The sequence below is a fragment of the Fusarium sambucinum genome, chromosome III (assembly GCF_050947815.1).
Source record: "Fusarium sambucinum isolate potato_lamoka chromosome III, whole genome shotgun sequence".
In the NCBI taxonomy this organism is placed as follows: Eukaryota; Fungi; Ascomycota; class Sordariomycetes; order Hypocreales; family Nectriaceae; genus Fusarium; species Fusarium sambucinum.
The window spans coordinates 7,805,336-7,825,042 of record NC_139292.1 but is presented as its reverse complement, the minus strand read 5'-3'; the positions used below and the strand labels follow the sequence as shown (position 1 = coordinate 7,825,042).

Here is a 19,707-nt window from a genome sequence, read left to right as displayed (position 1 = left end):
AGCTTATGAGATGGAGGCATTAAATAAGAGTTTAAGAGACTTTATTCATATTAGCTCTTGTCATATTACTATCACGACTAGTAGTAGTATTATCCTAGTATTTACAGACCTTACCGCTTCGCCTCTTTCTCGAATATATCAAGGATACTATCATTCGAGTAAGCCGCTGCCACATCAATCGCCGTCTGCTGTGCATTATTCTCCATCATCGGATCCAACCCCACAGACATTAGCTCCTGAAAGCGAACCGCGTCACCGGTGGCTGCGATATGTAATAGTCCCCTACCATTATTGTCCTCGGCAAAGAAATCTGCACCTAGTTCCCGCAGCATTGGAATCGCCCCTTGCTCTCGTGGATTCTCATACAAGTCGCCTCGAACCTTTCGCTTGTGGTAGTCCGTATCCGAATCTTGTAGGTATCTCTTGGCAAAGTTAAAAAGCGGTGTCTGGCCTTGCCAATCGCGGCTATTAATATCGGCTCCGCGACCGACTAAGTCTCGACATAGTTGACGGAGTGCCGCGGTGCCAAGATCGTTTGCTAGTTCGTGCAGCACTCCACGGCCGGATTTGTTGACCACAAGTGGTGATGCTCCTGCTGATAGAAGCTGTTCTATTGTTTCTGTATCACCCTTTGACTGAACAGACCGACGTATGGCGTGCATCAGTGGGGTGTCGCCAAGGACATCATCGGCTTCATGTATAAGTCCCGGGGCCAGGCGAATCACATCATGTAATATTGCTCTCCACTTAGCCGAGTCAGTCGACCACGAATTCAGCAAAGATATAAGGACCGTTCGACCAGAATTATCCTTTGTAGTCAGATCAGCGCCGAGAGCTACAAAGTGATGGAAGATAGTCTCTTGCCCTCCCTCAGTAACAGGTTTGATAACCAGATCACCGCTACAACAAAGAGCATGTAGGAGTGTGCGCCCTTTTGGATCTCTGTAATTGATGTCGATTCCGGGGACGAGAAACGGTTTAATTTTGAGGTCCCCAATCCCAGTAATCAAGCTGTGCAATATTGTCTTTTCTAAATCGTCAGGCTTGATGTCGGAAGGTGGCATGCCCCTCTTGAAATGAATGTATTCGGAGAGTGGAAATGAATCCTCGCCCTTGGAGCGGATGAAGTAGTTTGAGAGTGGGTTTGCTCCATGATCGATCAGGATCTCAATCATCTCAACAACAATCACGTCGTCAACTAACGGGGTATAGAATCCGTCTTCTGGGTCTGGCTTTCTAAAAAGAGAGCCTGCTGCGCGTAGTGGTGAATCTAAGTTCAAAGCGGAATCTTGTCCATCCTTGTCTTTTGCGTTTATTAGCTCGCGTAATACATCAATTTGTCCGGATTCGACTGCCGCGACGACATCATCTGGTTCGATAATGGCTCCATGCTCAATCAGCAGTCGTACCATCTCGACATTGCAAGCGGCCAACGTGAGACAACTCACCCCTCTCTTTGTCTTGAGATGGACATTAGCTCCGGCCTCAAGCAGACATTTCATGGCGTCGTAAGCATAGGTACGATGTCGAAGTTGGCTGCACGAGTCTCGGCCTGCTATTGACAAGTGGAGAGGCGTCAAGCCGCCTTCAACACGTAAGTTCATGTCGATCCCGGGTACCTTGAGGAGATATCCCAAGGCTTGATGAACATGCCACCAGTGAAAACCTTCAGCAACGTAATGAAGAGTCGAGTCACTGTATCCAAGGTGGGTACCACCATTGGTATGAAGTGTACCCCAGGTCCGTTCATTTACATCAACATGGAATGTCTCCACAAGCAATTTGACAACGTCAAGATTAGGAAGCTCGCACTCGACTGCTTCCAGAAGAAAGGGTTTCGGAATACTCTCTTCGTCTGAGCGGTCAATATAACGCTTGTCCCTTCCTTCTGCCGTTTCCTCATCTGCCGGACGGTTGGCACACCAAAGGCCTGCTTTGGAGCTATCTCCAAAAGCATGCCAGTCGCCTTGACCAAGTGCGCGTTCAGCCTCAATCAACCCGACAGTTCTCACTAGCTTAGTGAAACCAAGCCGGACGAGGGTTGAGAAATCGCTGAAATGGTAGGCATCATCGGGGTTCGGGAGGAATCTCGTTCCACGCTTGGCAAGTTCCCTCAACAGGTAGTACCGCCTTTGTCTACTACTTGTTAGCTTGTGAATAAGAAAGAGTTACATTACAAACAACTCTTACCGTATGAATAGCTCGAATTCGATCCGGTTTGGTTTCCCGACCACAACTGGCATAGTGCATTTGGAAGAGGCCGAAGAATCATATGCAGGCGCGTTAGTCGAGAGGAGAACTGTGTAGGCCGTTGATCTACTTGGTTCGGCCCATAGAGAAAGAGGGACTCTATCGAAAAGACAGCTAGCCGTATATGCCATGCCGCGCCACAGACACTTGAGAATGAGCCCGTCTTTGAGTAGGGAGACGTCGGCTCCGTACTCAACCAACATGACCACAATCTCTTCCAGTCGGCTAGTCTCAATAACAGAGAACTTGGCTTTGGCCGGCGTTGATGGGGATGAGCCCTCGTATGGGCTTAAATCATCTTCCATTGCCTCCCTCTGTGTCAACGGGTCATGCTTAACATACTTTGTCACGGACCGAGACGCGTTCTCGTCTTCGAATTCACTACAGGCTTTGTATAAATCGCCACCTGTGTTAATATTTGCCCCTGCTTCGAGAAGGATCTGGACAGACTCAGGCCTGCCGCTTCGCACAGCGTAGTAAAGAGAGCTGAGTCCCTTTTCATCTGTTGCATCGATACCATCTATGTGCAGTTTATCATCAACTTCTCTTTCTTTATCGTGCTGGACAGAGGTGCCGTTACCCGTGCGAGACTTTTGATGTGATAATTCCCGTAGAAAATGCACAAGCAGGCCAACAATGTTGCTCTGCTGCGCCTGAGCAGCAACGTGCAGTGGGGTCAGTCCTTTGTGGGTAGTGGTTAGAGGGCTGCTGCCGGCATCTAAAAGTTTCTTGGTACAATACTCCGATTGAGTCGCAGCAATGTGCAGTGCTGTTTGACCGGTATGATCGGAAGCATCCAAGTTCTTCACATGCTTGATGAGAAAGTCGATAGGCTCAGGTTTGCTACTCGGCCGAAATTCGCCAGGCCGAGAGTATGCATCACAGAGAATATGAAGGGCAGTGCGGCCCATATGCTAAAGAGGGCTACTGCTTAGTGGAGTGCCTTTCTGAAGGATCAACCTATCTGGGGAAGCAAGGGCGCTTACATTCTTTTGGTCTGTATCTAGGCCCAGAGTACAGACAAGTCTCTCCCACAGTATCATCACCCAGTACCGGGTATACGGATACGTTGATGATTCTCTAGCTGCAAATTCATGAAGTAACGAGTTCCCGCTGTAATCGACTTCAGTATGGTCAAGGCCGAGGTTTAGGAGAAAGTCCAAACGTGGAATGCGTGTATCGTCTTCGCTAACTCTGGAGTGGAAGCTGCCTGGTCTCTGCTTGATACTCTCATGTAGCAGAGTTCTTCCTTTGAAGTCTCGCAAGGTAGGGTCTGCTCCGTGATCGAGAAGGAATTGGATGTCATCATGTGACTCTTGACCGTCATCCTGTACTTTCGGCATTGTTCCAACCTGGCGCCATAGGATGGTACGTCCGATACGATCCCGTGAATCAATGTCTGCACCTGCTGCTAACAACAAGTCGCAGATGCTCTTGAATTGTGTCGAGCGATATGCGAGCATCAAGGGCGTCTCATCCCGGCGATTTCGTTTATTTGGGTCGGCACCACCTTCTACGAGCATCTTGATGATACCCTGCTTTTCTGGTTAGCCGTCGCCGGGTATGGATTGTAAAGCGGGCATGCTTACCGGTTCCGTGTCATAAGATTGGAGAGCCAATTCAAGAGTGCTCTGACCGAACGAGTTGAGTACCCCGGCGTCTGCACCGTTCTCCAAGAGTAGCATGGCAATGTTAAAGTTACGATGCTTGTTAACAACTGCCAGAAGGGGTGTGTTCCCGTACCAGAGAGCATTGACATCGACGCCGCTTTCTACCAAGAGAGGGATGCATCTCTCAACCTGGCAAACATGAAGCGGCGTCTGACCTTGAGAGTTTATGACCTGTACCGAGGCTCCCGATTCGATGAGAAACCGGGCGAGGAAGTAGGATACCCCGGCAGCGCTATGTAGAGCTGTTGTTCCATCTCCCGTTGGGTAATCAGGATCAACACCGGCCTCGATAAGAAGTTGAGCTATTGTGCAGGTGTCTTTATGATTCCACTCATGATAATCCGGTACTAAACCCACGGAGCCGGAGACCGCATGGAGGCAAGAGTATTGAGGATAGGACCCATCTGGTCTCGTAACCGTAGGTGATTTCCGCCATTGAGAATCCTGCTCCCAATACTCGTTTAATAGTTTGGGGTCTGCTCCCCCATCGAGCAACACTTTCACAGTAGCCAAGTCTCTCTTTAAGCAAGCCTTGAAAAGATTAGTGTTCCCGTGTTTTAACGCATCAACATCTATTCCAGGCTGCGACAACATTTGTGCAACAACTCGGGATTGTCCTGACTGCGCAGCCCAAACGAGGCACTGTTGCTTTGTCTCAAGGTCGAGAAATGGTATAAAGGCAGCGACCGCGTCTTCATGCCCGCCTTCACATACGGATCTGTAGGCCGGTTCTGTATTAATCTTGTTCAAATATTCCTTGTCCTTTTGTTCTTCGGTAGGATTCGGTAATACCAGAGATTCAACACCGGCCTCTAGGAGAACCTTGACAGTCGCGCTATGATTCTTCTTGGCAGCCACTTGCAGAGGTCTCTCCCCAGTCATAAAATCGAGATGGTTGGGGTTAGCGCCTGCAGCGACCAGCTCGCCAACTGTGGCAGCGTGGCCCTCAGAAGATGCCCACCATCTGGTAGGCCGAATTAGCATATGTATCAGCTCTATAGTCCAACATTCCAGACTTACAAGGGTGTTCTTCCCATGATATCATTGACATCCACGCCTTCAGCCCAAGTCGCCGCCAGCTTCCTCGTGTATGTGACAAGGCCATATCTTGCTGCAACATGCAGCGCCAGGAACTTTCGCGCATTAGATGGGTTTCCAGGCCAGCTCACCTCTAGCCATGCCTTGATATGATTATCAGAGCCCAGAAACTGCTCAAGGACCTCATTGATGTCATCCTGCGGATAGGTTGATGCCTCAGAGTTCCGGATGTGGGCGTGCCAGTTGCGAGTAGCATACGCAAAGAATGGAAATTTGATTCGCAAGTCTCGTACTTCGCCATGAACATAGTCGTTTGATGATCTGTAATGTTGTTCGTCGTCATAGGCCTGACTTTCATCACTATCATCGATTGTGATTTCGGCTTGGTCAAGACAGCAAGTGTCCAACATATACCGCAGGCATGAAAGAGCAAGTTGGGAATGAGAGGATCCGGGACGTAGCACCGTATAGCCACCCTCATCATCGCCCCGTGTAGTCCCTTTGAGGTACTCAGTGAAAGAATGATGAACAACTGAAACTGTCTCATCCGGCAGGACTTCCAAAAGGGGCCCACACGCAGTTCTGATGAGGTCTTTCATAGCCCTGAGATCTCGGCCTGAACCGATAGGGTGAATAACCCTGCATATTTCAGCGAGCTCGAGTAGTCGGAGTGGCCGTGTAGCATGCGTGACAGACTGGAGGATGAGGCGCTGGACACTGGATGATACACCGGAGCGCCTAGCATGTTCCTGCAACAGTTCGGTATAGAGTACATTGAGGTCCCGGGGAAGATGTGCTAAGACGGTCTCGATGTGGACGCCTGGCTCGAGGAAGGCCTCCATAGCAAGCCTTGCGTATAGGAAGAGACCGTTTGCGCGACCGGGGACAGCGCTTTCGATGGCACTCCACGCGCTTTCAGGGATGTGAGACTCCAACAGTTCAGTTCTCACATAGGTCGAGATATCACAGTCAACCAGTCGCTCCTCAAGCCGAATACAGAAGGCTGGTGTCTGGCGAAGATGAAGCTCAACCTTTGGAACAGGGCGACTCGAGATCAAGACTTTGACCTTGTGTGGTCTCCACTGGCCAAGCGACCCGATGGCCTGGAGAAAAGCTACATTCCCATCGTCCATCTCATCGAGAGCATCGGCGACGCAAAAGACCTTGTCGGGCAGTGCTTGAAATGCCATCTGCAAATCTTTGAGCAAGTCACCAATAGACAAGGAGCTAAGCGATACTTGGTCATCGATATATTTCCATAGCTGGTGTTGGAGTGGAGGACTGTATCGTAGAACTTGGTCCATCCAATCCCGAAGAAGGGCCTGTGGGTTGTGGTTTGCATCGATGATCTGTCGGAAAAAGAAGAATAACACAGGGCAGTTGGGATTCTCTCTAGCCAGGTTGTCGATCAATTTGGCAACGTGGACTGATTTACCGGACCCAGGGATTCCTTTGATCCAGAGCAGGCCACACTCATCGTCTCCTCGAAGCCATTGTTGGTACTCGTCGGTAGAAGTAAGCCATTGTCCCGTCCCGGGTGCGTGGGAGGCAAGATGTCTGCGGAACTCGCCGCCAGCAACGGTATAAGACGTCGGCTCCAGCCATTCTCGAATCTTTTTGATCTCTTCTGTCGATTTGGGGAGGATGTTGTCGGGATTGTAGTTGCTCGCGTCGTCACGATCGATTATGGCGGCGTCGGGCTCGCTGTAATTCTCGCTGTCTGACATTGTAGCAGATAATTGATTTCCTGTTCGTCTGCTGAAACTGGGGACGAACAAATATCAAGGTATAGTGGCTGAGAAACTATGCAGGAGAGGGGAAATTCAAGAGCGAAGAATCAGGCTCTGTGATATGTAGGCTGACTAGTGTAGACATCCTGGTCAAAGAGGCGTCTGCAGTAGTGCATATACTGACCATACATAGGCTACCTAGGCTACTTGCCTCATAGTGCTGGATTAATATTAATAGCATGGCAATTAATGTTAAGTGGCAAAAAGAGTTAATTAGATCTACATTGATTATGGAAAAAGAGAATTACATAGACTTGACAAAAGTGAATGTCGGTGGAGAGGCTCGAACTCTCGACCTTTGGATTACCCTGATGTCTAACCAAGTCATATTGAACGAATTAATCGCTATATGAGACCAACGCTCTAACCAACTGAGCCACACCGACATTAGCAACTGGAATGGATCCAATTTCTTAGTGACGGCAAGCTCGAAACTGGAGTATAAGAGGGAAGCGGTAGAAATCCACAGCATTACATTATCTACTGCTGTGGTAGATTAAGCTATATATTACAGTATCACACTTCAAAAATTGATACTATAAATATAATTATCATTCAAAAGTATATAGCTGAAAAACTAAGATTTCCACCAAGGTGAGAGACAGACAATGAAAAGAGTAACGAGGCAGCCTGCAACATGTAAACTTCCACTTTCTACACTTATACCCATTGTCGCGACTCTCAACACTCATACTGACTTAGCCCCGGCAGACGGAAGTACCAGAGCAAGCCTTTCCAATAATTTCAACGCTTCCCTCCCAAGGGAAGTAGCTAGCCTCATATCGCTTGCACACGGCATTCATCTGAACAAGAGCGTAGTCGATGTCCCGAATATCAATGCTGCCTGCGCTGTTAGTAGTATTGATAGATTAATAGACATAGACTCTTCGAGCTTTGTAACCGGAGTACCTCGGGGTTCCCTAACTGGACTAGTCGCGGCCAGTTCCAGCCCAGTTCTTCAGCTGGGTGACGGCCTGGTCAATACCGCTGTGGTCGAGCTTATAGCCCCAGCAATCCGTGAATAGAACTATTTATGTTCTAAGACGTAAGCTAGTTGTGAGATAGTTGTGAGTTACTGCTTCGTTAGTGGCGCTGAGTAGAAAATTTGGCTGTTCCGTGCTAGACCATCAACGCAAGGGATGGTCCACTCTCTAACCTAACCTCTGCCCTGCAGAACAAGGCTGAAGTGGCTAGCTGGGTTAGATTCTGGATGGACATATGTTAGAAAATATTGAGACATTATGACCAAAATCAGAAAGGTGTCAACAAGCGTGTATGTAAACTGTTGGTGGCTCAAAGTCCTTGAGTTGGCGCATGCCTCTAATGTATGTGCCAATAGCAGGATAAATTACCAGAAATTCGGGTACCACCTTTCATCAAAGGGAGATCCTCCGTTGAACTACGATTAAACAAAAGCTGTACCGCCGCAGGGCTTTGCCCACCAAATGCCAAGATCTAAGTTGTAAGTATGAAGTGGCAGTCCTTTCTCGCCCTTCGCGGCGCTCTTCAAAGTGCTGCCGGTCTTGAACTAATTGGAGAATCCGATTTAGATGACGGAGTTGTCTGCTATACGTACCTCTCAACGTACCTGGCCCCTGTGAACGCCGCGACCACTGGGGGAGTGTTACCAACAGTAGTCCTCCCGACAACGCGAGGCATCTTGCCTCCGTGCTTCACCAACCGATCGACATATTTGCCTACATTCACGCTCCCATCTGACACAGAGTATTCCGATATCATCCAAGAGCCTACTTCAGTCAATCTGTTCTCATCTTCTGACTTTGCAATTCCAACGTCAGAGTCCGATAGTCTGTTACCACCTACTGCAGCGACTTCAACCGAATCTCCAGCCACTACCTCTGGAGCTGTCTCTGGCCAAGATGTTATCTTCTTTGTATCACCTGCGATCAATGGGAGACGGCGCTTCGTCAAAAGAGTACCAGGTCGCTTCATTGCTGGGAATGACGCCGTTGAGATTTGTACCGACGCTGCTGTCTTCAGCCTCACAGATGGACAGCTCTTAGACAACGGCGACCCTGTTTATTACGCTGGTGAGCCTTATGAACAGTTAGGTGGTCAGGGACCACCACCCTACAACGCTATCACTAGGGAATTCACTACCGTGAACGGGCTGCTTGTATTTTCTAGTAGTTCGCTACCTAGCAATGGCGCAGACTTCTGTCAGGACGACAGCGGTCAAGTGTATATCACCTTCGGGACAAGCCCGCCAGGATGTGATCCAGTTTCTATACGTGTCTATCCGGGTAAGTCAAACTTAAACATAAGGAAGGCCTAGTACTAACCTTTACAGTTGAGCAATGCCAGGATGGGCGGATCATCGGACTTGACGATGCCACTACAACCGAACCGAACCAATCTACTACGATTGCCGAGCCTACAATTACTGCTTCTTCGGCAATAACAATACCTTTCGACTCTTCTTCGACGATTCCTGGTGTGGCATCTGCATTCACTAAAGTGTCGCAATCTAGTGACGCATCCCCTGAAACGATCAAGACAACACAGACATCCGAGTCTACACAGGCGCCCGGTACATCCACAACAGGTAGAGTCACAGGAGAGACTTCAGATTCACAACCCTCTGCCTCATCTTCATCCCCTCCAACAACGGAAACCTCTCTTTCCTTGACTATATCAATGGAGACCACGACCGCCTCCCAGTCTTTTAGTTCCTTTTTGTCTTCTTACACAACAACTGCTTCATCAGACTCTTTTTCTTCCGTTAGCACACAATCCACAGATTTATCTTCTTCTGAGGCTCAGTCATCTGAGGTTTCTATTTCTATTACTATCTCTACTGAACCATCCTCTTCTTTCCTCTTATCTACAGAGTCTTCTCTCGAAGAATCTACAACCATATCTGACATTCTGACCACCACCACTGAAGAATCCACGACTACCAGTGAGGAGCCCACTACAACCACTACCACGTTGTGTAATAGCGTGGATCCATTAACGACAGTGGCATTGGCCAACCCGACTCCCGTTTTTAACGATAACTCCAACCATGGGAACGATGTTGGCTCCATCATTCTGCCCTGGGGAGCAAATGGACTTGTGGGTACCGGACAAAATCAAGTTTTTATCAGCACAAATGGAGTCATAATGGTCGATGCCGGAAACAGAAATCCCGAAAAACGTTCAAGTTCTAACGGACACTCAGGTCAATCGAGCTCTCCTACCATACTGGGATGGTCTGTATCTTGATCAGAGTAAAGGACACACCATTGTCTACGAGATCTTCGAGGGCAAATTCGGTGTGGAACTTGTCATCGAGTTCATTCTCGGCAAGTTCAATAGTCCTGGCATATACCACTTCGAGGCCAACTTTATAAAGGATGGAAACGATGGGATCAGGTTTCAATACTATACAACGCCGGAGAAAGGTTCAAGCGCAACAGTTGGTTTCCAGAACCTGCTGACAGGGCGGTCTGCTCAAGTTTCATTTAATGCGGCAAACGTTATCGTAGATGGGACCGCCGTGGAGATCGTAACTAGCCAAACAAACCTCTTTTTTGCTTATACTTTTGATAACACGGAGTGCGGCAAGGGGCAGGATCGATTGCCAGAAACCCCATAATGTAAAGGGGCAATTAGAGGGGTTCAAAGAACAGAAAACGGGCCACAACTTCTCGCATTGATATAATTCGGGTTTACTTTCATACGAGACAATGAATTTGGGATTTAATTCGGACTAAAATTGTCTTTCTTACTTAGAGAGAAATTTAGATGTTTAATATTGTTCGGAAAGTTATTCAAGACTTGAAAATTCGTTGGAAGTTGAAATATATTAAAAGACTACGTAGACTGAGAATGAAAAGACAAAAGACTAAAATCTATAGGAAGGCTGCAAGAAGAGCAAGGAGACCAAACGCAATGGTAGTCTGCTTACTGGCACCACTGATAACAACGGGGACAGTGCCAGGCTTGCCTCCGGTCTCAGAACCCTTTGAACCACTACCGTTTGGACTGTGGGAGTCTCCTTGAGAGCCGGAGCCTGAACCACCACTGGGATTGCTGTTGGCACCAGAGCTAGAACCGCCCTCAGAACCACCATTAGGAGTTTCACCATTAGGGGTTTCACCATTAACAGCTTCACCATTAGGAGTTCCATAAGAGCCCGGGCTGGAGCCACCATTTGAGCCGCCTTGCGAGCCTCCGTTGGAACCTTCGTAAGAACCTCCATTGGAACCTCCATGCGATCCTTCGTGAGGGACATTGGAGTTCCCCTTATCACCATGGTTGCCACCAGGATAACCACTGTGAGATCCACCACCATTGGGCTTGCTGGGACAGTCGTATCCGCTGCAAACAGGAACATCGTCGTTACAGTTATCAGGTGTGCCCCAAGACTTCTCCCAAGGTAGGTACACAACCTTGCCCTCGGCACAAGTTGCACAATCCGAAGCGACGAAGAAGGAGTTGTAGTTATACCAATCATGGCACTCTTCAGCCTTGTAAACCTTGAGGCCAGAACAGCTGCCTCCCGTGCAGAACTGGGGAACATATCTTTGACCACCAGCGCAAGAGCAGGGCTCAGATATGTAAACCCATTGACCATCACACTCACTGCCGTTGATCTCGACAAAGATGTAGACAGTGACATCGCTGGAGCTGGTAGAGTAGCATTTGCCAGAAACGCATACAAGAGTAGCAGTGACAGCTTCGGTGGTAATGGCTGTAGCACCAGTAACGGTGGTGGTGAAGGTGGTAATGGTAGTCTCCTTGTCAGTTACGGCTTGAGTGGCAGAGTCTGTAACAGTAACAGCAGCCTCGGCGGCGACGTAGACAGTGAGAAGTTGACTACTGGGGACATTCTGACGGACCCAAAGCTTGTTGCTGCGAGACTCACCACCGCACAACTGGGTATCGTCTCCAGGACACTCAATATCGCACTGCTCAAGGTTGACTCGCCTGGTATTAGCGGCATCAATATCATCACCGCAATAGCAAGAACTTTACACGTTAAAAATGATCTCTTGGAGAATGAATGGTAGACTTACGTATCATGGACGCCAAAGTAAGCACTTCCGTCACAAAAAGTGGCACAGGCGTTGAGATCCATGGATCCGCTGGACTGTACAAGTTCAAAAGAAGGGAAACCAGCAGTAGAGCCAACACATCCGAAGAGACTAAAAACACCAATATCACTGGGAAAGCCCGCAAGAGAAGTGGAAGAAGAAGAAGGAGAAGTGCCAGTGGCAGTTCCAGTGGGTATGATAGTCTCGCCTTCAGAGTTGGTGGTGAAATCAGCACTGTTGGTAGAGCCGTCAGTCTGGGTGCCAGTAGGAACAATGGTTTCGCCTTGTGAATTGGTAGTGGCGCCAGCGCTGTTTGTTGAGTCATCTGCTTGAGTGCCAGTAGGGAAGACAGTCTCGCCCTCGGAGTTTGTAGTGAACTCGGAACCAACAGTCGTGGTAGGGGTGATGGTCTCATCCCCACTGTTGGTAGTAGCACCTTGGCTGTTAGTTTCCGTAGCGGAACCAGTTTCAGGCCCGATGATAATGGAAGGGATAGGTCTAGAAGTTGCACCAAGACTTCTTTTAAGGGTTACGCCGTTGAGTACCACATCAATAATCTCACTCTCATCACCACAACTCTGTCGAAACTCAAAGTCGCCCTTTGAATCAAAAGGGTTAGTCGTGAGTGAAAGAGTGCTCTGTGATGGCGATAGAATCGGCTCAGCACTGACAACCTCGCCGTTGACAAGGACTTGAAAAAGGCAAGGGCTGCGTGTTTCCCGCTTGATCTTTCTCGAGCAGACATGGACACTGCAGTCAATTGTTATATTGACTACGCTGTATGTTTGCTGGGGCCATGGTAGAGGTATGGGGATTTGGGCTCGGGTTATGGCTACGAAGGGAGGAGGAACAAACGGGAGGACAAGACGGCGGTCAAGGGTTTGGTCGGACTGCACGGGATGAAAGAGGCTGTGATAACAATATGTCATTAGAGTTGTTCTTTATCCATAGTTTAACAATACTCACATCGCATTACCATCAGGAGGCGGATAGAAGGAACAACCTTGACCCAGGGTAAAGGAACGAAGATCGAGCTCAACTGAGTCTGGGATGGAAGAAGTAGTGGCCTCGAGACTAGTGGTGGTCGCTTCGTTAGACGAAGTCTTAATCATGGGAGAGGTTGAGGTCTCAATAGCAGAGATACTTGTGTTTGAAAACCTCGTGAACTGGCCAAATGCACTCGAGGCGCAAACCAAGAGGAGGCCTGAAGAAACGCGCATGATGAAAGAGCGACGAGTGAATGAGTGACTAGAAAAAGAATGTGGAAGAGAATGTGTGAATAATGATTGAGAAAGTGCTCATGTTGGTGGTATATATCTCAATTGCGAAAGTCCACAAGACCTCAGTTATGATGACAACGTTGCTGTTGCTGCACCTTGCATAATTCCATTCCTACTTGAACCTCGTTTCCTGCAGTAACGAATTCTTTGACTCAGTAATACAAGACATGTAAAATGCCTAAGTGGGTTATGGAACATTAATACAATACCATGGAGAGTAAAAGTCCGGGTCTAGATTTTTTTCAGCCTTAGAGGGAAAGCCAATCTTGTCGCTGCGTTTAAGACATCGTGCCTCTGACACTCTCAGAATCCAATAAACCCCTTGTTCCGCAACGGCTAGTAACAATAGCGGCCAAGTAAATTTCCTGGTTTCGGTGCTATTGTAGCTTTTCTGGAATGCATTCCTGCAGGGACAATAAGGACGTTATTTGAGTAATTAAAACATTTTGCACCACAACCCAAGCCATAATTCCTCTGGTAACGCAAGGCAACGTCTACATCCTTAAAGATGTCTAGGCTTGAGAACTGGTAGGGCTCAAAAGTCTCGCTTCCCTTATATCAATACAACTTCAGTCTTTTCCCTATCCTGGAATATCCTCCTGACAGGTCCCATAGCATAGAAAGACCCAACACGCGAGTACATGCCATTATCATGCTTTGTCAAAACCAGACCCTCAGTTCCACTCTTTTCAGTAATTGCAACAAGGTAGATATCTCGAGCTAAATCTTCCTCTTCCTGAACATCGAAGCAGGCATGAAGGGTCGACTTCTCTTCGTCGTCCTCGTCTGCATAAAAGCCTGAAATTTTCCACTTGACATCGAAATGCTTGTTTATAACCGTAATGTTTGATCTCTTTGAAGTTAATATCGAACACGACTGTAAGACTCGTTTAATGGTGCTTTTAGCATCGCCGACATATGTGGCCTTGAATATCGGTGCGTGGAGATAAAGCCAAATTTCTGCTGAAGAGACAACGTTGACTTTGGTAACATATACAAGTAAGGAATAGTCAGGGTGAAGCCAGCTTGAGGATGATATTAGCACATGTCAATTTATTTTTTGGTAGATGTTGCAAATACCATTCTCAACGCTAGTCTCAAACACACCAAAGAATCACTTACCATGTTTTTTTATATTCAATCTTGCCTACCAGCGACATCCATGACCAGCTCGGAGCTCTTTTGGCGAGCGGTCTCTTGCAGTGGAGAACCGTAGTTACTGTAACTGGCCAAGTCGGTATCCAGACGAGATGTGCAGGCAAGGTGTATTCCCACATGCCAGCATAGCATTGGCCAAGAAACGGCCGAAAAGCCTCTATAGCACCATGAATAGCAATGGGCATGTCAGCCTCAAATGTCAAAGACATGTTGCTGTAGGCTTCAACAATATTACTCCAATGCTCCGCCGCCGTGTTTAGTCCCTCGTCTGTCAGGGCCAGAGACTTGACAAGAGTAGAAGGGCGTGGCTCTTCAGGATATCTGTATTCATCCTCCTTCCCCCGAATTGTTTTTGCCACCATGGCTCTTAGACTTTCGTTGGGGGAGCTTGATGAATGCGCTGGGTGGCTGAGGAACGCACCCTTACCAATCGGATAGCCTCCCGGACACTCTTCTGATGCTTTGGCAGCGTCGCATCTCCAGTGTAGCTGACTCTGCCCACAATCGAGAGTCCTCGATGCAAGCAAAGCTTCTTGGAGAACCCATGCTCGTTTGTATAATGGAAAGGGCTTCTGTGGAAAAGACCTATTGAAAAGATAGAGGTCCTTTAACTCGTCTCCATAATTTCCAATAGGCTCAGGTTGTAGAATTCGTTGGTTTCGTGGGTATAGACAGCCTTGGCTGCTGTCGGATGCACTTGATGCAGCAATGTTGCACATCGAGTTTCGATAAACCTCGCCCATTTCTTTCGCTTCGTGACCCCATTCATCTAATGAGTCCTGCATGATGCAGAGGCTGTCGATCCATAGATATTGGGAGTCGAGATGCCTTGCAACGCGGATAGCGTCTTTGAAAGTTTGAGGAAGGGATTCCCAGGAAATTCCTCGACGAAATTCATCAAGGATATCGCTTTGTAACTTGATAAAGTGTGAACTTCCCCAACAATGACTCAACGTCATATATGTCATTTCGTGGGGGTGCTCGCCCCTAATATGGATGCTGATGTCTTTGGAGTCTCCGAGGTATAATAACCGTGATGGTTGGAATCCATTGACATCAGCGTTGGTGCTACAGTCAGGATGATCCTTTATGCAGCCCGAATACCATTTCTTAGCCTGATCAAGACTTTGCTCTGATCCAGTGTGATGCTCCAAGTCGCTTTCCGGAAGTGTGTAAAGTTCAAAATGGATCGATTGAGGGGGAAATCGTTGATTGGCTTTTGGAATGACCTCACCACTGACCCGTTCGATTATAAATGCACAAAGGTAGTTATGCCACTGGACGTGGATATCAATCGACTTGCATGAGAATTCATAGGTGGTAAAATGAAACGAAGGCAGATATCGGCTGACACTAGAGATTTCCTCGATTAGACGATCCCAGATGGTGGTGCAAATGCGACATCCTGCTATAGCGGAGCTTCTTAGTGAACTCTTTGTACGGTGATGTCCTGATTCTGGGACGTTATCCACGCTTCCAGAATTCTCTCTAAGCTTGGCGAGTATTGTAGTACGACAAATTTGACAGAATCGGTTTTCGGGAGGGACTGACGTTTGAGGAAGAGGAAGTGGTTCGGCCACATAATTGGGGACATGGCGATGGAGCAAAAAGTAGAGCAGCAAGGCAGCGCTGCAGAACGGAGTGAGGAAAAGGACAACACGCCCAAAAGGGTGTGCCAGGAACGAGACGCCGAATATCATGCCAAACGTGATAAAGGCGGAAACAATAGCCAGTCTAGGCTTTTGCTCATACTTGGCAAGTAAATTTGGGGCACAATCCAAGCCTTGGCCTGCCATGTACTGTGATAACGCAGATCCATAGGCGTCAACGTAAAGTAGCGGAAGCAGAAATGTCAAGAGACGAAGTGATCAGGCTCTTAGCCCGTATATCAAGATCCCAAAACATACAACTGCGCAAGAAATGTTCAACCCTTGTGTTGTGAAGATTCGAATCGAGAGTTGTTTCCGTTTGCCGATGTCTTCTCCAGCAGGGCCTCCGAACAGTGAATATAAAAACCGCATGCTTTGTAGTAAGCCAAATGGGGGCAGTCCTTCTATAAGCTCAATAAAGTCTGTCTGGGTCTTGACATAGAGCTTTGATTCCTTTATCTTAAAGGCTCGCCACATTATATACACGCCAATAATCTGAGCAGCTTGAACGGCGATGTGGAAAAGGATCCATGACATCTCCTCCCGGCTTATTTGGGCTCTGCATAGCAGTAAGAATTCTGTGAGGGATTGCGGTAATTCCTTCTTGAAGAGGAATGATTCCAGGACAAAATTGTATATCAAAAGGCCCGTGAGTGTTTTATACACGTCCCAAAATATCCAGCCGTGGAGGTAAATGCGATGGGCCAAGAGCCCGAGCCTTTCTCCAAGGGATTCCATAGTGGACCAAGGAGATGCTAGCACAACGTTTGTTTTTTGTGCATTGTATTGAAGAAACGATGTCAAAAGATAAAACGCCTTAGAGACAGAGTGGAGGCCTTGGGTAACAAACCAAACATTGTAAGAAAATAGTTATATTTTACAGTTGTTATATTACCGGCTTTGCAGGGGTTTAGAGTGGCTTAGACCACACTGACATGGGGGTACTATGTTGACCAGTAGAAGGATAAGAGACGAAATTATTAGGACAGCCTGTCCCGTCTAAACTGCATCTCTCTGACTGTTTACTTTTGTAGCCCAAGACTTGGCGGTTCATCTTTCTGCTTACTTGCTGGGTCGTTATGGAAATGGAGTTTTCGGCAAAGCTTCGGATATCTTTATTTCGGATCCAATTTTTCCGTTCGCTCTCTTATCTCTTATCGTCAAGCCACTAGCCAGCGGATCAGTAGTTGGGTCGGCGACGACCTTCGAACCCCTGCCGGCGCGTTTTTGTTTCTTTTTTTTGCATTTTTCAGCTTCAATTAAGGAATCAACTTCAGAGTACGCGAAACGACAACCCCACCTACAAAAGCTGATCACTGCAAAGTCATGATGAGGACGGAACAAAAAAGTCAAAGATCAAATAGGGTCGTGAAAACACCTTGTATTTTCCATGTTTCCCTCAAAACGTCTTCACCATCGCTCCCGCTACAAAAATAATAACGGGCATAATCCTCCTAAGCCTCCCGACGATCCACAACGCTGACGAAACTTGCCCTGTGCCTCCTAAAACTTGGGATATAAAGAGAGGGAGCCTAAAACCCATAGTCTAAGGAACATAAGCTGGCCCCACGATAAAACGCCAAGTTAAAGTATTCTTGTCAATTGCCAACGTCGCTCCACTTCTTTATATTATCCTTGAACCACTTGATTTGAGTGATCATGGCTTCCATATTTCTCTCTGCTGTCTTCAATTCCCGGTAGCTCGTTTCAACATTCTGGGCGGCGTTTTGAGAGGCTTGTAATGTACTTTGAAGTATCTCGACCTGTTGGCGAACGATGAAACGTGCAGTTCCCAAAGCTTGATCGGAGGACTCATTGGCTTCGTTGAGAGCTTCGTTGCTGGCATTGATAAGACTTTGGATCTGCGCAATGTCCGCCTCTGCGGTATTTGCTAGGGCACAATGAGTCGCATGTATCTGTGCGTAATGATCAACGATGTTGCTAAGGATCTCCAGGAGCTGTATGCAATCGTCGTATGCGGATTGAAGGTTCTGGAGTATAATACTGGTGTTGGATTCGACACAATTGAGCAGCCTCTCGGTAGGTCGAACCACGTCTTGAACGGTTCCGGGTTGCTTCCCTGTCGAGTCGGGCGATGGCGACTTGGAAGATTGAGTCGGTGAATCACGAACTTCGGGGCTCGGGGGGTTCTGTGCGGCAGTGATCCCGACCATATCGGGCGTGGGCAGGAATCTCTCCTAGTCGATGCCTTCCTCATACGCTCGAAGAGCGAACATCGATATAATGAAACGGATGTTAACGTTGAGATTGTTTGAGCCATGGTTGTACTTGTACACGCGGAGCAGTCTCTCAAGGCTCATCAGCGCGTCGGTGCTCCACCACAATTCGTCCTTGGCACCGGGTATCATCTCCTAAGGATACTGTCCCATTCGTTCTTTGGCTGCTAGGGCGGCCTCTTGCTGATCAGGAGACAGCCTGACGAAGATGGTAGCCGAACGGTCAATGTGTTCCGATGGGGGAGGGGGCGTGGCAGGCGTTGCAGTGGCCTCGTGATCGTTAGGCGTGGAAGTCATGATGGTAGATGATGGTAGTGTATGACGAAGAATGTGATGTTGATAGACGATGGTGGTGGATGATGAAAAAATGAGATGTTGAGAGAAGAAAGATGGGAGGTGCAAGGAGAGAATAGAGGGAGGCTACTCGGTGGCAGAAAAAATGGCCTCCTGGGTCTTACCTAGGTAGGGTACAAAAATAAGTAGTCTAAGAAATATAGCCTAAGGGGCATAAAGTGACCTACTAATTTCGTCTATTATGCTTCCAGTGGTCAATTTTTCTGATACCGGCAGGAGCTACTTAAAAGCGAGCAGCCATGGCGTAATTGCCTTTACCAGCAAGAATAACGAACATGACAGCCAGAAGGAAAGAAGAGTTGTTCAACACGGCAGCAACAGCTGTATCTTCATTCAGAGACGACCAAAAAGAAAGAACACTGGCATGTTTTCGCAAAAACATACAGCAGCGGGAGCCCAATTGCTCCTCACCAAATTCATTGTAGGTACGGGAACATCCTTTTGCCGAACCGAGTGATAGCAGAAAGGTTGACCTTCGAGCTTTACGGTACAGAATTAAATGATCTACGTTCGTAACCTACCTAAGGAGCAGAAACTGCCCTACTAATTTCGTCTCTCAAATTTTCAATGATCAATTTTTCTGCTACCCTGGAGCCTCAACTCTTGGCCAGTGCCTGTGATGATTAACTCTTATCGAAGACGTATTGTTCGTGTCGTGCGGAGAACAAGTTTGGAAATGTTGTCGATCAGGCATCAGGATATCATTACTAATCCGGGAGATTTGTCAAGGGCGTCATTGTCAACTTGCTGACAATTGTATTAAATCCCTTAGTGGCCCTGTTTAATCTCCCTGAGGACTCATTCATTTCACAAACTGCCCAACATAACTCTTCTAGGCTCGGCGCCATGAGAGATCGCTCACACCCAGCCAGCTTGCGAATTTGGTCTAGGCATCTATTAAATTACCGAGCTACGTCTCCGCGTCTACGTAGGGTTCCAGTTGCTGCAAGTCCGGGCGTCAACTTGATAGGTTCAGATGCTTCGGATTGCAGATTCTGGAATCCCCCCACTAAATCGGGGTCGCCTTGTTATAGTGAAGATAGACTATCCCAACTAACAATTAGGCAGCAGTAATTAGACGTAGGCTCGGTTTGTAGTGAAGATTGTAGATCCTCCTAGAGATATAGTGGGGTATCGTGGCAGAAACTTACACGGGCCTTTAAATCTTCGCTTTAGCGAAGGTATTTAACCATTCAGACGTTACAATTGTGAGACTATAAAAACTTAGATAAATTAAAA

General features: G+C 47.7%; 5 protein-coding genes across 5 annotated transcripts; 1 reads left to right on the top strand and 4 right to left on the bottom strand.

Moving 5' to 3' along the window:
• Positions 1-110: 110 nt before the first annotated feature.
• Positions 111-6,685, bottom strand: FSST1_012790 (ankyrin repeat-containing domain protein; the record flags this gene model as incomplete). Its single annotated transcript, XM_083236047.1, has 5 exons — positions 111-2,136; positions 2,191-3,164; positions 3,237-3,785; positions 3,840-4,884; positions 4,941-6,685. 5 exons carry the CDS (start codon positions 6,683-6,685, stop codon positions 111-113), a joined length of 6,339 nt encoding a protein of 2,112 aa, XP_083082486.1.
• Positions 6,686-8,216: 1,531 nt separating this feature from the next.
• On the top strand, positions 8,217-10,349 carry FSST1_012789 (uncharacterized protein; the record flags this gene model as incomplete). The annotated part of the gene is made up of 3 exons (XM_083236046.1): positions 8,217-9,012; positions 9,060-9,877; positions 9,933-10,349. 3 exons carry the CDS (start codon positions 8,217-8,219, stop codon positions 10,347-10,349), a joined length of 2,031 nt encoding a protein of 676 aa, XP_083082485.1.
• Positions 10,350-10,605: 256 nt separating this feature from the next.
• On the bottom strand, positions 10,606-13,010 carry FSST1_012788 (uncharacterized protein; the record flags this gene model as incomplete). Its single annotated transcript, XM_083236045.1, has 3 exons — positions 10,606-11,725; positions 11,773-12,699; positions 12,757-13,010. The coding sequence occupies 3 exons, from the start codon at positions 13,008-13,010 to the stop codon at positions 10,606-10,608; spliced, it is 2,301 nt and encodes a 766-aa protein (XP_083082484.1).
• Positions 13,011-13,623: 613 nt separating this feature from the next.
• FSST1_012787 (HET domain-containing protein) lies at positions 13,624-16,615 on the bottom strand (the record flags this gene model as incomplete). The annotated part of the gene is made up of 3 exons (XM_083236043.1): positions 13,624-14,095; positions 14,193-16,027; positions 16,136-16,615. The coding sequence occupies 3 exons, from the start codon at positions 16,613-16,615 to the stop codon at positions 13,624-13,626; spliced, it is 2,787 nt and encodes a 928-aa protein (XP_083082483.1).
• Positions 16,616-17,475: 860 nt separating this feature from the next.
• On the bottom strand, positions 17,476-18,411 carry FSST1_012786 (uncharacterized protein; the record flags this gene model as incomplete). The annotated part of the gene is made up of 2 exons (XM_083236042.1): positions 17,476-18,070; positions 18,260-18,411. 2 exons carry the CDS (start codon positions 18,409-18,411, stop codon positions 17,476-17,478), a joined length of 747 nt encoding a protein of 248 aa, XP_083082482.1.
• Between the last annotated feature and the right edge of the window lie 1,296 nt (positions 18,412-19,707).